This window comes from Bubalus kerabau, chromosome 1, assembly GCF_029407905.1.
Source record: "Bubalus kerabau isolate K-KA32 ecotype Philippines breed swamp buffalo chromosome 1, PCC_UOA_SB_1v2, whole genome shotgun sequence".
In the NCBI taxonomy this organism is placed as follows: Eukaryota; Metazoa; Chordata; class Mammalia; order Artiodactyla; family Bovidae; genus Bubalus; species Bubalus kerabau.
In genome coordinates this window covers 133,161,694-133,180,113 of record NC_073624.1, presented here as the reverse complement: position 1 = coordinate 133,180,113, position 18,420 = coordinate 133,161,694, and the positions used below count along the sequence as shown (strand labels likewise).

The following is an 18,420-nucleotide window of genomic DNA, read 5'->3' as shown; positions in this document are numbered from 1 at the left end:
ATGATTAGATGTGGTCGCAGACCCAGGAAATAAAGAATCATGGGCCTGTGCTAATAAAAAAAAAATAATAATGATAATCAGGGCTTCAAATCAAAAGACTGAGGTGTTAAGTGTGAAAACTTGCCATTATCAATGCTGTGGCACCAAGTCACAGGAAGCCTCTGGTCTAACACCTGTCGTCTCTCAGCCATCCATGCCCTCAAGTGTACCGTGAATAGAACAGCAATAACTATGCATAGCAAACTCTTATTGTGACAATCAGATGTGATCATGCATGTCAAATGACTCTGTAAACTAAAAAGTGCTACCCAAAAGATTAATAAACTGACTGTTTTCTGGTTGACTGTCTACCTGCAGAGATATCTGCCTTTCCTCTCTTTCCTTTATTCTATACACTCTGATCTATCAGCACACCCTCTAAATCCTCCAAGCATATTCCCAACCCCTCACTAAGTTTCCTCACCATCACTGCTTCTCATCAGCAGACCCAGCAGTTGCCCTGCAAACTTCTGCAGGCACCTTCCACTGCTCTCCATGCTTTTAATCTTAATCTTTCCACATTCTCTAATCCAGTGGTCCCCAACCTTTCTGACACCTGGGACCAGTCTCACGGAAGACAATTTTTCCACCTACGAAGGGACAGGGATGGTTCGGGTGGTAATGCAGGCAATGGGGAGGGGTAGATGAAGCTTAGCTAGCTCACCCACCACTCACCTCTTGCGGTGAGGCCCAGTTTCCTAAGAGGCCACAGACTGGTCTGCAGACCAGGTGTTGGTGACCCCTGCTCGAATCCACAAAAAAGTCAAATCAATCTTTTAAATATTACATAGAACTGCATTGCTCACCTGATCCAATGGCCTCCTTTCTTACTAGGAAAGAGTATCAACTATGGGGTTGGCCAATAAGTTTGTCTGGGTTTTCCCGTAAGATGGGAAGATAAAAACCCAAAGCTTTTGGTCAATCCAATGCTACCAAGGGCTGGTAAGCCCTTCACCTCCCCTCACTAGTGGCCCCATTCATGGTACCAGAGCTGCAGTGCCTATTGGTCCTTCCTTCAAGAGACTGTAAGCACATTCTTAATGAGGGGCCCTTGTACTGCCTGGTCCCTCTTTCCAGAATGGTCAGGGTACTACTCCCTTTCTCACTTCATTCAGCTAAACGTCACTGTCTCAGAATGGCCTTCCTTCCATACTCTTTGCAAAAGGGTGAGTCCTTACCTCAGCACTCTCCACCCTGTCACTCTGCTTTTCTTCAGAGCCCTTATTGGTTCTGAAATTATTAACATGTTTACTTATCCCCTGGGATATAAATAGCATGGGAGCAAAAACACTCTGTCTCTTCCTGTTAACAATTGCATCTGAGTTATTTACATGGATTAGGGGCTCAACTGAAAAGTGCTTAATGGATAGTGAAAAGACTGTTCAATTTCCTTTAGTTGATGTGTTTCACAGAAAACAGAAGAGTGCCCACAAAATAATTTCAATGCCACTAGTAAAACCTGAATGTCTGAATGGCCTGAAAAGGCTTTATCTCACCTTGGAATTCGAAGTGGACTCCAAGAAGCAAAGTCTGTTGCCAAATCCTTCTGCCGCCAAACATAGTTTCTGTTGTTCTTTGTGGATGGTTGCAGTACACTGTAGGACCACTTCATCATCCTGCAAAAGGGAGAAAAAGAGGAAAACAGTGAAATTTAGCATGACTCAGCCTAAATCAGATCTCAAAGATTGTTATTTTAGTGCATTTTAAAAATCAGAGCAAAGTGAATCTAAGAACTGTCCTTCCCAAATCCACACAATCAAGTCTTAGAGCATTTTTATTTACCAAAAAAAGATAACTGGGTGGCGAGAGTCAGAAAAAGTTACTACCACTGAAGAAAATTAACAGCTTTTTGCAATCGACAGAGGCAATCTGAATAGAAAATAGTAAAATACAGGATTTCTATGTTAGAGTTCTTATACACTGCTTTAAATCATCAAAATTATCAAGAAATGGTCTGACATATTCCTAGGACATCGAGTATCATCAAAAATAGAACACAGTCTACTAGAAGGCTTACAATCACATTGTTCCAAAACTGACTCAGGAAAACAGGTCAATAACAGAGCTTCTGGGTTCAAATCAACCCAAAAAATCATCTTAGTTCAACCACACACTGGCAACTTGATCCTCTGTGAAATAATCCTGGATTGCTTAAAAATGTACAGAGAGGTGATTTGTTAGTTCAGTCCTCTGAGACCCAACTGTTGGTTTCCAATCAATTAAGTTCACAGAATTAGAGGAAAAACTGTACAAGGGAAGGATGATCCACAGGATGACTCAGTACAGGCAGTATGAGCACAGCGAGAAGCATGGGCTTTAGAATTTGCAATACCTGGGCCCCTATTCCAGTTCTGCCATCGATAAAGTGAGGAGAGAAGTGAGATAAACTTCCACCGTGACTGACATACAAAAGGCCCTACATCAACAAGAAATGGGAGATGGCATTATCATTTTTAAACAAAATATCTCAATTTAACAGGTTCTAAGTGACAAATACCTAAAAAGTCTAATCATTTATATTTTGATATTTCAATCTCAAAGAAACAGTATACCTAACAGAGAAGTAAAAACAAACAAATATACTTATCAACACTTTTAATTAGAATCAAGGTGAAAAGGGAATATGAGTACATGCTAGAAGACCCATGGTAGAATGGTAGAGAAGAGGTAATGTGACAAATATTCCAAAGCAGAACACAAGCCCTTTTGATTAACCTGAGGAAAATGCTATATCCATTGGGAAAGTACCCCTCTAATTTAAAAACCTTTATCAATGCCATGTACTTGCTTTATTTCCTGCGTGGTAGCAGCAGTACCTAATAGCTGGCTTATAGCATCGGTCATAGCCAAGTCCAATCTCTTAATAATTACCTTCCAACTATCCCCCCAGTGCTCATTAATTTCCAGTGAGCATTCAGTTGTTGCATTTCAAAAGTCAATTGCTTTAAAAAAAAAAAAAAGGCTTATTTTCATATAATGAGTACATCTGAAGATTACTTCATGTTCAGCATGGCTATAATAAAAAATAATGAAGTATCTTTGTTACTTATATAATCTGCAAGATCAAAGATACATTGTGTTTGCCAAATAGGTGGTGTTAATAACAAAGTGCTGAATTGTGCTGATGTGTTCAATGCCTTCCCAAATCCCCAATGTCTTTGCTATCCTGTCTCACTGCCTCTGTGGAGTGAACTCCAGCGTGGAAACTACACTCTTGGGTAAGACAGACTTCTTTGAATACTAGAGGTGATCTAAATACCAGTTAGGGCTCTTCCCTGGTGGTCCAATGGTTAAGTATCCACCTTCCAATGCAGGGGATACAGGTTTGATCCCTGGTGGAAGAACTAAGATCCCACATGTCACAGGCAACTAAGCCTATGTGTTATAATTAGAGAGGCCCGTGCACTGCAACAAGAAAAGCCTGTGTGCCTCAACAAAGAGCCCATGCAGTCAGAAATCTTTAATAAATACCACTTAGTAAGTAATTACTGCAGTGGACTAATTAAAGACATTTTAGGAATGGGAATAAGAAAATACAACAAGGTACAGGGCAGGTAAGAATAAACAGTGCTACCCAGTAAGCTCCAAAAGAAGAGAAGGCACATCACATTTACCAAAAATGTAGCGTGTATCAGTCCTGGCATTAATTTAATCCTCCCAATATTCTAGCAATATACTGATCATTCATACAAACAAACAGTTGAGGAAATAGTTGAGAAAAACGAGGCTCAAAGTAACCTGTCACTCACAAACGGCTGATCATACTTATTTCCAAGAATTGGTCATGAAACCTAATTTAACTGAAAGTCCCCGGCCCCACATTGGTTCTGAAGGCTCAAGTGACTTTTACTACTTCTGTTATCTAAAGATGTACTTCTCTATCTTTAACATGCATCCTCTCACTCATGGGTCTTGGGTAGATTCTGCATTTCTAACAAGTGGTCAAGTATGAGGGAGATTCAGAATGAGTCCCAGAAAGGACCCTGATCCCAGAAAAGATGTGATAAGTCTTTTATAAGAGTTTGGAGGCAATCAGTAACAGTCGAATGTAACAGTTAAAATACATCATGGATTTTGGACAGAACTAGAAATGAGAGCACATGTAGAGATGCTCATCAGTATGTGGTGCTGCTGCTGCTGCTAAGTCGCTTCAGTTGTATCCGACTCTGCAACCCCATGGACTGCAGCCTACCAGGCTTCTCTGTCCATGGGATTCTCCAGGCAAGAACATTGGAGTGGGTTGCCATTTCCTTCTCCAACTTATATAAGGGAAAGGAGCAAAGTACTGAACTGCTCCATCAAACCAATAAAACCAGCTCACTGTGCAGTTTCCTTCCGATTTAGTACCTCAACATTGTGTGATGTAGTACCTAGTCGTGAAATAACATTGAATTCAGGGAGCTCCACCACACCACCAACAAAACAGCCTATGACTTCAACTTTCAACCTTGATCCAACCTTGATGGATAGAACCTAGCTTGACACACACAATAAGATTTTCTCCAGTTTATCTGGGAGCTGTGGGGTTCCTTTTTGACAAAAAGTAAAATCATCTCAATGCACGGTTTTTCTCCAGAACCACTGAGGTTTGAGAGCCTACTGACTATGCATTTGAAAAGTTTTGACAAGTAGCTTTATTTTTAATTATTATAACCAACGTACAATAAATAAATCTGGCTACGGTTGACACATACATATGTGTATATGATATTGGTACACACACTCACACATGAAATCTATCCAAAAAGAAAGATTAAACAGTGCCTGATACTGATTGGATCCAGACAGTTAACACTGCTCAGGTAACAGAAAAAGAAGGATACATTAAAATATGACTTTGGGGTCATAAAGCATCTTCTAAATCAGTCTTTGCTACCCAGGCCTTGGGGTCCAGGCTGCTAACTTAACTCTCATTTCTTGTGTTCATATTGTGGTCACATGTGCCCTTGGTGTGTCTCAACCTGTAAAAACTAAAATCACCCTTCAATACTCACCACCTTTTGGTATACTTTGTTTTTTGAGTTCCTAGCACCTAGGGCAACAGATTTTGATTCAACTCACAATGATGAAATCACATTGCAGGAAAAAATTCTACAAAAATGAATTGTTCTTCTGTTTTGTTATTTCACTTTCTTAAATGTCAAAGTCTTTTAACTACTCAACCATGAATGACTAGCCTTCAAAGATACTAATATCTTGCTGTTTCCAGAAACACTTGAACCTACACCAACCCCAAAGCAAACATGAAGAAACAAAATTACTAATCTTGTTTTTATAAGATTCTGAATAATGGGTTGTGAATAAAGAAATCTTTTAGAAGAAACTTCATGAACAATTAGATAAATGGCAGGGCTTAAGAGAGACATCCAGCATATAGTCACCAAGTCCTATGACATCTGCACCATCAGTATCTTTCGCCTCCATTACTCTCTCACCACTCTCTCAGCTCTTACTTAGACATCTTCAAAATCTTCAGAACAGCTTTCCACACTGCAAACTCCCTTACAACAGTGCTTCACCTTGAAGTCTCATCATCAGCCCAACCATACTGTTTCCTGGCTTACAATCTTTTCCTGGCTTCTCACTGGTCTAAGGAAAAAGACTAAAACCAACCTCTAGCCTAAAAGGCTTTGCACTGCATGGTCTATGCAAGCCCAACATTTCTTCCTACCAACCTTCCTTCATTCCTATGCTCCTACATGACTCTTGTCATTAAACCCATTCTCCACCCTCTAGCTAAGACAATCATCTTTCAAATATCAATTCAAACATCTCTTCCAGAGGGTAGCCTTCCCTGACCCACCAGGCTATGGCAATTCCCTTGTTTTGTGTTCCTATGGCACAATTTTCCTTCCTTCAGTTCCCTTGATTGTTACTATGCATTCATGTATGTAATTATGAGAGTATACAGTATCTAACACTGTGCCTGGCAAATATATACAATAAATGATTATTTATCATAATCCACTTTACGATTACCCAGAAACATGAACTGCCATGCTGACAACTGGAGTTGCTTTCTAAAATTGCCAAGGTAAGAAACTATTTAATTTCCCAAATTAAGGTGAGCATTATATGATCCCATTAAATGATTTCATAGTTACATGTGCCAGAAAATAGGGCATTATTGGGGAGAATCACGGATCCTATCACATTCATGAGAAATTTTAAAGTATCACAAGTACACACTGGATCAATGAATAAAAGCAACTGAGTCCTTCATTTCCCCCCTATTTCCACATAAACACCATAAAAATTAGACTACAACTCTTTTCATATACAATCTAAGCTATCCAAGCATAATGTACTTTTGAAAAGTCCAAAAATGCTTTTAATAACTCTAGTCATTAAGAAGTCCCTTATCACACCAAGTACTCTCCTTAGGCTCTGATTAGGCTTATCTTTCAAAATGTTTATCCAGGTTTAAACCTTCCATAAGTGATCCTCTCCTTTAGTTACATTCTGATACTTTTGCCACAGTTAGCCCTAACTCAAAAAGTTCACCATGGGTATTGTATCCAATGCTATCTGTCAAGCAGGTCAGATTAGACTCTATGAAAACCAGGTATCCAGTGAAAATAAACAGCTTAGTTAAAACCTGAGGGAATCATAAGACCATTCAGTTTACACCTCTGCACATAGTAAATACTTCATAAGTATATGTTGGATTGAATTCCTTTTGTTAAATGCTCCTGTATTTTTCCTGTGATCTTTCTTACAGCTCTTAAGTGTAGAGATCAATTATTTACAGGGGGGAAAGCCAGCACTATGATACTGCATTCCAGGCAATTTTACAATGAGTAAATAAGACATGATTTCTATAACAAATGCTGCCAAGTCTGCTGGAATGGTACAAGATGGAAAATAATTATCAAATACCACCACCAACAGCTTCTTTCAAACATTCATAACTGAAATATTTTCTGAGGACATAATGTATGCTAAGAAATGTTCTAAGCCCTTGAGAAAATTTAGTAAATAAATCAAAGAACTCTGAACTTATTAGGCTTACCTCCTGGCAGGGAAGAGAGACAATAAACAAAAAGACAATACGTCCACAAATTATGTTAAAGGTGAAAAGTCTGTGGGAAAAAAGGGAACAGGATAAGGGGATCTTAGTGATGCTGCAGTGGGGGTGATTAAAATTATGAATAAAGTTACCAGGCTTCACTTGGGCAAAGACTTGAAGCAGGGAAGAGGAATCAGTCACATGAGTACTTGCAGAAGGGGCATTCCAGAAGAAGGAAGGCCTGTGAAAGTCTCTCCGGCAGAAGAGTACCTGGCAAGTCCAAGAAACAGGGCAGATATTGCAGAGAGAATGGAGTAAGCCAGCGGGAGGATGGTGGGAGATGAGGGTCCAGATCAATACAAACCCTAAGCCCAGTGTAAAGCCTCTGGCTTTTTCTGAGGGACTGAAATGTATTGTACTAAATGTATATGTACTAAATACATAGTACTGTGCTATGTATTGTACTAAATGTATATGTACTAAATACATAGTACTGTGCTATGTACTAAATGCAACCTACAGGGAGGTGAGGAAGAAGCAGGGTGACCTCACAGGATCACTGCAACCATTTAGCGGACATGAAGGTGAATCAGACCACAATGGGAACAGTGGAGGCAGAGACAAATGATCAAATCCTGGATATGCTTTGCACTGATCTAGGGTCTACTATGTTCCAGAAGCTGTGGTAAGTAGTCACAAGTTTATTTCATTTGTTCCATCATCATGTCTACCTTTTCTAGCCTATTGCCAAATAAAATGTTAACTGTACTATTTTGTTTTCTTACAGCAAATATGTAGATAGCAGAACAAATGAGCTAAGAGAATCCAAAGACAACCAACCCATATCTGTGCTCTCACATTGAGTCTATATTTATTCATTTTAAAAATGCAGGCAGCTTTTGGTTTTGTTGATTTTTGCTATGGTCTCTTTTGTTTCTTTTGCATTTATTTCTGCTCTAATTTTTAAGATTTCTTTCCTTCTGCTAACCCTGGGGTTCTTCATTTCTTCCTTTTCTAGTTGCTTTAGGTGTAGAGTTAGGTTATTTATTTGACTTTTTTCTTGTTTCTTGAGGTGTGCCTGTATTGCTATGAACTTTCCCCTTAGGACTGCTTTTACCGTGTCCCACAGGTTTTGGGTTGTTGTGTTTTCATTTTCATTCGTTTCTATGCAAATTTTGATTTCCCTATCAAGCTACCAACAGCATTCTTCACAGAGCTAGAACAAATAATTTCACAATTTGTATGGAAAAACAAAAAACCTCGAATAGCCAAAGCGATCTTGAGAAAGAAGAATGGAACTGGAGGAATCAACCTACCTGACTTCAGGCTCTACTACAAAGCCACAGTTATCAAGACAGTATGGTACTGGCACAAAGACAGAAATATAGATCAATGGAACAAAATAGAAAGCCCAGAGATAAATCCACGCACATATGGACACCTTATCTTCGACAAAGGAGGCAAGAATATACAATGGATTAAAGACAATCTCTTTAACAAGTGGTGCTGGGAACTCTGGTCAACCACTTGTAAAAGAATGAAACTAGAACACTTTCTAACACCATACACAAAAATAAACTCAAAATGGATTAAAGATCTAAACGTAAGACCAGAAACTATAAAACTCCTAGAGGAGAACATAGGCAAAACACTCTCTGACATACATCACAGCAGGATCCTCTATGACCCACCTCCCAGAATATTGGAAATAAAAGCAAAAATAAACAAATGGGACCTAATTAACCTTAAAAGCTTCTGCACATCAAAGGAAACTATTAGCAAGGTGAAAAGACAGCCTTCAGAATGGGAGAAGATAATAGCAAATGAAGCAACTGACAAACAACTAATCTCGAGAATATACAAGCAACTCCTACAGCTCAACTCCAGAAAAATAAATGACCCAATCAAAAAATGGGCCAAAGAACTAAATAGACATTTCTCCAAAGAAGACATAAAGATGGCTAACAAACACATGAAAAGATGCTCAACATCACTCATTATCAGAGAAATGCAAATCAAAACCACTATGAGGTACCATTTCACACCAGTCAGAATGGCTGCAATCCAAAAGTCTACAAGTAATAAATGCTGGAGAGGGTGTGGAGAAAAGGGAACCCTCTTACACTGTTGGTGGGAATGCAAACTAGTGCAGCCACTATGGAGAACAGTGTGGAGATTCCTTAAAAAACTGGAAATAGACATGCCTTATGATCCAGCAATCCCACTGCTGGGCATACACACTGAGAAAACCAGAAGGGAAAGAGACACGAGTACCCCAATGTTCATCGCAGCACTGTTTATAATAGCCAGGACATGGAAGCAACCTAGATGTCCATCAGCAGATGAATGGATAAGAAAGCTGTGGTACATATACACAATGGAGTATTATTCAGCCATTAAAAAGAATACATTTGAATCAGTTCTAATGAGGTGGATGAAACTGGAGCCTATTATACAGAGTGAAGTAAGCCAGAAAGAAAAACACCAATACAGTATACTAACGCATATATATGGAATTTAGAAAGAGGGTAACAATAACCCTGTGTACGAGACAGCAAAAGAGACACTGATGTATAGAACAGTCTTATGGACTCTGTGGGAGAGGGAGAGGGTGGGAAGATTTCGGAGAATGGCATTGAAACATGTAAATATCATGTATGAAATGAGTTGCCAGTCCAGGTTCGATGCACGATACTGGATGCTTGGGGCTGGTGCACTGGGATGACCCAGAGGGATGGAATGGGGAGGGAGGAGGGAGGAGGGTTCAGGATGGGGAACACATGTATACCTGTGGCGGATTCATTTTGATATTTGGCAAATCTAATACAGTTATGTAAAGTTTAAAAATAAAATAAAATTAAAAAAAAAAAATAAAAATGCAGGCAGTCCTCAGTTTGCACATTAGTACAGGACTCTAAAAAATGACTATGCAAAGCAATATCTGGGACAATTACTTATGAACTGTTCCTTGATCTTTAAAATTTTTCATTCAAACATTAAAACTCTCCCTAGTATCAGTTATGAAAGTACAAAAAATAAAATAGTAAAACTAATATTGATTTCAGTTCAGTTCAGTCACTCAGTCATGTCCAACTCTTCATGACCCCATGAATTGCAGCACACCAGGCCTCCCTGTCCATCACCAACTCCTGGAGTTCACTCAGACTGACATCCATCGAGTCGGTGATGCCATCCAGCCATCTCATCCTCTGTCGTCCCCTTCTCCTCCTGCCCTCAATCCCTCCCAGCATCAGAGTTTTTTCCAATGAGTCAACTCTTTGCATGAGGTGGCCAAAGTATTGGAGTTTCAGCTTTAGCATCAGTCCTTCCAAAGAACACCCAGGGCTGATCTCCTTTAAGATGGACTGGTTGGATCTCCTTGCAGTCCTAGGGACTCTCAAGAGTCTTCTCCAACACCACAGTTCAAAAGCATCAATTCTTCAGTGCTCAGCTTTCTTCACAGTCCAACTCTCACATGCATACATGACCACTAGAAAAACCATAGCCTTGACTAGACGGACCTTTGTTGGCAAAGTAATGTCTCTGCTTTTGAATATGCTGTCTAGGTGGGTCATAACTTTCCTTCCAAGGAGTAAAGTGTCTTTTAATTTCATGGCTGCAGTCACCATCTGCAGTGATTTTGGAGCCCAAAAAAATAAAGTCTTACACTGTTTCCCCATCTATTCCCCATAAAGTGATGGGACTGGATGCCATGATCTTCGTTTTCTGAATGTTGAGCTTTAAGCCAACTTTTTCACTCTCCTCTTTCACTTTCATCAAGAGGCTTTTGAGTTCCTCTTCACTTTCTGCCATAAGGGTGGTGTCATCTGCATAATATTGGTTTAGCATGCTGTAATTGACTACATTAGAAATATGGAGAATGGAAAGTGTTTTATTTCTTCACAAAACACTTCTCAAGAGTAGTCTGAACAGTGCTTGCTTTATCCTTCTCATGGTAACTTACCCTCGGGAACGTACATTTTTTCAAATGTCATGGCCAGTGGTCATAATCCCACATTTTTCAGCAGTTTCAATGTTATAAAATATCACAGAGTTCTTTAATATGAACATCTTGTCACTGTCACTTCCTCTGGGACATCTTCATCCTTTTGTCACATCTGTTTCCCTCATTCATGTCAGTAAGCTCACCTTCACTCCATTCTCTGGCTGCATGGCTGTATCTTCTCAAGCAGCTACAGTGGCCACACTCCTGCATTCAGATGTCGCCTCTACAACTCTGTGTTCAATCAGAATTTCATTTTCACCACCTTTTGTTTCACTACCGGACCTTCGTCTTTGTTAGGCAATTCCCATGTATCCATCTGTGTAAAATGTCCTGTGCCATGATCACAGGAGACAGGAGGGAATACAACAGCACACTTGCTGTCTGTGTGTGAAACAGGGAACAGACACGCAGTGACCAATCACCACAGACTCTGAGAGAAGCGATGTGATTGGCCATGGATCACAACAGGCATCTGGTATCCAGCAGGAAGTCACAAACTCAAGAGCCAGCAATGGAGGCTGTACTTTATGCAATGACTCATACTGAATAAATCATAGTAAATGAATGAGCCATTAAGTTGGGGTATCTGTGCTATTTAGTTCAATGATGCTAATGGCAAGCTGTACAAATCACAACCATGCCAGGTGCAGGCCACCTATGTTTACTGACAACCTGCTAAAGACAAAGCAATTGGAACATAATATATTTTGAATGCAGAAGTTGGAAAAAACTGCTGACAACTTATATGAAAGAAAAAAAACTGAAAGCTTTGTTTAATAAATTGTGCAAATTGTGCAAATGGAAAAAAATACAACTGTCACACTGGAGAGAAACCCTGTAAATGGAGTAAATTTGAAAGAGCCTTTAAAAACAGCGTTAACTTTTATACCCAATGAAAAACTCACAAAAGACACTCAATGAATGTGTTCCCTATGGAAGAGCTTTCAGTTACCACACATCCTATTAAGTACATGAGCAAATTCACACTGGTGAAAAAAAACATAAGAATGGCATTTCTCTGGAAAAGTCTTTAATACATACTCTGTCCTTAGATAGCATCAGATCCTTCACACTAGAGAGAAACCCTATAAATGCAATGAATATGAAAGAGCCTTCAGGCAGAGCACACACCTTTATAGAAACCAGATAATCCACACAGAGGGGTGAATTGCATTAATATAATGATTATGAGAGAAGTGTCGGCCAAAACACCAACCTTTGTGCACAACTTAGGTAAATCAGAATACCTTGAATGCAATTAAAAATGCAGACTACAACAAAATGCACCTTAACTATTATATGTCAAAATGTGTAAGTATATGACAAGAATGAATGGAAATACAGATAAATATGTAATTTGTTCATTAAAATTACACATGGAAAATCAACTCTAAGGTTTAAAGATTTTTCATTGTGAAAGGTAAATTTTAAGAGTTTTAGAAGAAAATATGAGCGAATATCAGTATTAGCTTACAATTAGAAAGGATTTTTCAAGCAAGAATCAACACAAAAGGAAAGACTGATAAATTCATCTTCATTAAAATTAAGAACTTCTGTTCAGTAAAAGCCACCACAAAATAAAATGAAAAACCAAAAACTATGGAAGATATTTGAAATACATATATAAGATAAATGAATATATAAAGAAATTATTAAAATCATTGAGGAAAATAAAATAATAGGAAAAAGGCATAAAGAGCATTTCACAGTAGAAAAACTATAAACGGTCAATTAACACATGAAAAGAGGTTACAAGTGACCACAATATTAGTAGTTCAAGAAATATAGGTATTAGCAATTAGAGAAATATAGAATAAAAGCAAAATAAAATCTATTTTCTACTCTGCTGAGTGGAATAAAAAAAATCTGACAGTACTAAGTGTTAACAAAAATGTGGAAAAATAGGAATTTTTGTGCTCTGATAGGAAAGTAAATTATTTCTATTTAAAAAAAACCTTCAGAAAACAACTTGACATAGAAGTTGAAAATGGGAATACCCTTTAACCTGGAAGTTCCATTCCTAGATAAATTCACTAAGAAAAATATATTTGTATGAGAAAGCTTGTATAAGAATGTTAATTATGGCACCAAAATCATGAATGAGAAAATGGTGCTAACTATAAAATTCAGCAGAAGAAGCAAGAAGAATAAATCAGCAGTAAGATGGATAACATCTGCAAGGAATAAGCTGAGGTAAGCATTTCAGAACTGAGGCCACAGTCAATGTGCACTGGAAGAGTTCTCTTTTGTGGTGCCTAACACAAGATCCAGGGGCACACACGGTGACCAAGGATCAAAGCAGAGCAGGACATTCATAGAAACAGTCACAAGTCTTGGAAAAAGATAGGAACCATGACATCAAATGCTACTGAAGGATGCCAGATTCCACAAGCTCAGTTCAGTTCAGTCACTCAGTCATGTCTGACTCCTTGTGACCCCATGAATCGCAGCACTCCAGGCCTCCCTGTCCATCACCAACTCCCGGAGTTCACCCAGACTCACATCCATCGAGTCAGTGATGCCATCCAGCCATCTCATCCTCTGTCGTCCCCTTCTCCTCCTGCCCCCAACCCCTCCCTGCATCAGAGTCTTTTCCAATGAGTCAACTCTTCACATGAGGTGGCCAAAGTACTGGAGTTTCAGCTTTAGCATCAGTCCTTCCAAAGAAATCCCAGGACTGATCTCCTTTAGAATGGACTGCTTGGATCTCCTTGCAGTCCAAGGGACTCTCAAGAGTCTTCTCCAACACCACAGTTCAAAAGCACCAATTCTTTGGCGCTCAGCTTTCTTCACAGTTCAACTCTCACATCCATACATGACCACAGGAAAAACCGTAGCCTTGACTAGACGGACCTTTGTTGGCAAAGTAATGTCTTTGTTTTTGAATATGCTATGTAGGTTGGTCATAACTTTCCTTCCAAGGAGTAAGCATCTTTTAATTTTATGGCTGCATTCCACAAGTTACTAGTTCAAAACTTCCAAAAGACATGCTTTGCAATAAAGCTAAAAGCACTGAAGACAAAAGGAAAGACTTGTAATATCCCAGTAACACACAACTAGAAGGTCTGTGAAAGATTCCTGAAACATAGAAGGGACCCATGAACTCACACTAGAGATGCTTCAGGGAAAATCTATTTTTAGCAATATTCTTATTTACAATGATATGATCCCATCTGAACTAGTGTGTCTGTCCAGTCCTCAGTTCCTCACTAGCAAATATATTGAATATCCTTCAAGGTCCCTTCCAGCCCTCATATTCAATGGTTTTGTGGAAAAAGGCAAAAGGAGAGAAGGGAATCTCTCTCCCATACAAATTAAGAGAGAAATTAAATGTACCTTTCACACTTTTACTGTATATGCCTGTCTCTTGAGCCACCACCCTTTTTTGGTGAGAGAAAACTAGAAGCTATATCATTAGTATCATTTTGTGTTTGTGTTGTGTAGGTGTTTTTTTAATGTAAGACCATAGTTATACCTTTTTTAATCTCATGAAAAAAAAATACAGTTACGGAAGTCATCTATTGCTCTGTGCTGATGACTATGAAGCAAAAGCATATATACCACATGTCACATAAGAGTTTACAGCCTGTGATGACAGCATGAGCCATGCGTCGGGTAATGTCAGCTGGACATTGAGAGGAGTCAGACAGAAACATACAAATATCAGAGATGATCTAGACATCAGACCTCTCAATTTCCAACAGTCACAAGAGGCATCTATCCAAACATCAGGGAGAAGGCAGAATGCTTCCTCTGAGCAAATAAACATTTCATCAATGCCTTTCTATTCTCAGTTTAGTAGGAAACATCACTTCCATCAGAAAGGAACTTCACCTGTAATGCCCTAAATTAAGAACTGCATCAGGGTGGGATAAATTTATGTCACCAATAATCTCTAAGTAGACCTTCTGGTATTCTCTAATAGTTCCACTGTCACCAACCGCCTAATCCAAAGTCAGACTCTGCTGGTCTTCCCACAGGCCAGTAGCAGTCTTATTACTGACAAGAGTCTTTAGCTTCTGCCAACTGAGACTTAACAAAAGTAAAAGCTGGAAAAACTTCTAAAGAGGTCTTAAATGCCTATCTTGAATGTCATAGAAACAAAGAAAAACATAAAACATGATATAGATAAGCCTTTTTTTCTTATGAAGAGCCACAAATAATGATCATATTTTAATAAGTCTATATTCTGCTTGAATTTAATATGCACAAAATGTGAATTTTTCTTCCTCAAAATTTTGCTATTTTCCATTGTTCCTTATCTCCATAAGTAACACTGCCAATCAAAGTAATTAAAATCAGACAACTTTGGAAGTCAGAAAAAGAAAGTCAAATACCATATATCACATATGTGGAATGTAAAACAGGATACAAATGAACACGTTCATGAAACAGACTCCCAGACACAGGGAACAGATTTGTGGTTGCCAAGGGGGACAGGGTTGGGGGTGGGGGTGGATTGGGAGTCTGGGATTAGCAGGTGCAAACTATTGTATGTAGAATGGATAAAAAACAAGGTCCTACTGTATACCACAGAGGACTATATTCAATATCCTGCAATAAACCATAAATATGAAAAAGAATGTATGTGAGTCACTTTGTTGTATGGCAGTAATTAATACAACATTGCCATTAAACTTCAATCAAAATATTTATAAACTAAAAAGAAATCAGACAATTAGGCACTATCTTTATTATTTCCTTCTACTCACTGGCCATGTTCCTTTCACATGGCCCACCATCACGCCAGGTCCCATGTAACTGACCTTTCTCATGGTTCATTACACCCTGCACAATCTATTTTCTCCCATCTCTACAACAATATCTCACAGCTTCCCCCACTTTGTCACAAGCCAGATATATATGTTACCTTCTGGTTTCTCCAATGCAGAAAGCCCTTTTATATCTTAAATTTTTTGCTTGTTTTTCCCTTTACCAGAAATATTCTTCCTCAGGACCTTTGCAAAGCCTGCTCTTTCTCATCCTTGAGGTCTTGACTTACAATCCTCTCCTCTCCTTATCACCCTACCCAGACTCTTTCTCGTTCCTTTATAACATGGATCACACTCTGTAACTTCTTTATTTAACTGTCTTCTGGCCCACTGTCTTCTGTATATTCCATGAAGAAAGGTACTCCGTCTACCTTGTTCATACTGCATCCCTAGAACCCAAGGCATAGAAGATATTCCTAAAGGACATCTGAAGAGTAAAAGAATAAATGTATTACTCCTACATCTTTCAAAGAAAAGGGAGTTGCAATTTATTATATGCTAGCAGATGGTGACTGCAGCCATGAAATTAAAAGACACTTACTCCTCGAAAGGAAAGTTATGACCGACCTAGATAGCATATTGAAAAGCAGAGACAATACTTTGCCAACAAAGGTCCGTCTAGTCAAGGCTATGGTTTTTCCTGTGGTCATGTATGGATGTGAGAGTTGGACTGTGAAGAAGGCTGAGCGCCGAAGAATTGATGCTCTTGAACTGTGGTGTTGGAGAAGACTCTTGAGAGTCCCTTGGACTGCAAGGAGATCCAACCAGTCCATTCTAAAGGAGATCAGCCCTGGGATTTCTTTGGAAGGAATGATGTGAAAGCTGAAACTCCAGTACTACGGCCACCTCATGTGAAGAGTTGACTCATTGGAAAAGACTCTCATGCTGAGAGGGATTAGGGACAGGAGGAGAAGGGGATGACAGAGGATGAGATGGCTGGATGGCATCACCGACTCAATGGACGTGAGTCTGAGTGAACTCCGGGAATTGGTGATGGACAGGGAGGCCTGGCGTGCTGCGATTCATGGGGTCGCAAAGAGTCGGACACAACTGAGTGACTGAACTGAACTGAACTGGGCACTACCTCCTCTCTAGGGGCAGCTAACAGCCATTAAGCACCTCTGTTCGAAGAACAATGTGTTTTCTCAATGACACATTAAGGGAAGGTCCATGTCAGTTCTGTCCATCAACTTCTACGCAACATAGAGCACAGCATCTGGCACAATACAGTCTCAATACAATACATAAATAAATGAAGAGATATATGAGTTAAGTATTGATACTTAAAGAGATGGGAATACCAGGCCATCAGACCTGCCTCTTGAGAAATCTGTATGCAGGTCAGGAAGCAATAGTTAGAACTGGACATGGAACACAGACTGGTTCCAAATAGGGAAAGGAGTACATCAAGGCTGTATATTGTCACCCTGCTTATTTAACTTCTATGCAGAGTACATCATGAGAAATGCTGGGCTGGATGAAGCACAAGCTGGAATCAAGATTGTGGGATAAATATTAATAACCTCAGATATGCAGATGACACCACCCTTATGGTGGAAAACGAAGAAGAACTAAAGAGCCTCTTGATGAAAGTGAAAGAAGAGAGTGAAAAAGTTGGCTTAACATTCAACATTCAAAAAACTAAGATCATGGCATCTGGTCCCAGCACTTCATGGCAAATAGGTGGGGAAACTGTGGAACAGTGTCCGACTTTATTTTCTTGGGCTCCAAAATCACTGCCGATGGTGACTGAAGCCATGTAATTAAAAGACGCTTGCTCCTTGGAAGAAAAGTTATGACTAACCTAGACAGCATATTAAAAAGCAGAGACATTACTTTGCCAACAAAGGTCTATCTTAGTCAAAACTATGGTTTTTCCAGTAGTCATGTATGGATGTGAGAGTTGGACTATAAAGAAAGCTGAGAGCCAAAGAACTGATGATTTTAAACTGTGGTGTTAGAGAAGACTCTTGAGAGTCCCTTGGAATGCAAGGAGATCCAACCAGTCCATCCTAAAGGAAATCAGTTCTGGGTGTTCACTGGAAGGACTGATGTTGAAGATGAAACTCCAATACTTTGGCCACCTGATGTGAAGAACAGATTCATTTGAAAAGACCCTGATGCTGGGAAAGACTGAAGGTGGGAGGAGAAGGGGACAACAGAGGGTGAGATGGTTGGATGGCATCACCAACTCGATGGACATGAGTTTGAGTAAACTCCGGGAGTTGGTGATGGATAGGGAAGCCTGGCGTGCTGCAGTCCATGTGGTCACAAAGAGACAGACATGACTGAGTGACTGAACTGAAATGACTGATATTATGTTTATTAGTATGAGTAGGTGACATTATTTTGATTACTTTACAGATGAGAAAAACAGCCATTGTGAGAATAAATCATTTGCCCATGTTTACCAGAAAAGTGGTTGAGCAGAATTCAAACCTGGGTCCACCTGACTCTGTGTTAGACTCCTAACCTTTGTTATATACAGCCTCCTGCAATGATACAAAAGAGCCGCACTAACAGTCTAGCTAGGAATCTACCCAGAAACTGACCCTATTATAATCCCCTGGATCTTTTTTATCAAATGCTTTAAC

General features: G+C 39.3%; 1 protein-coding gene across 1 annotated transcript in view; it reads right to left on the bottom strand.

Annotated features, from left to right (window-relative positions):
• Positions 1-18,420, bottom strand: part of RYR2 (ryanodine receptor 2) — a 764,447-nt gene that overhangs the window by 603,121 nt on the left and 142,906 nt on the right. Inside the window, exon 4 of the mRNA XM_055589046.1 lies at positions 1,536-1,655. Coding sequence (XP_055445021.1) covers positions 1,536-1,655 — 120 coding nt within the window. The remainder of the gene's footprint in view (positions 1-1,535; positions 1,656-18,420) is intronic.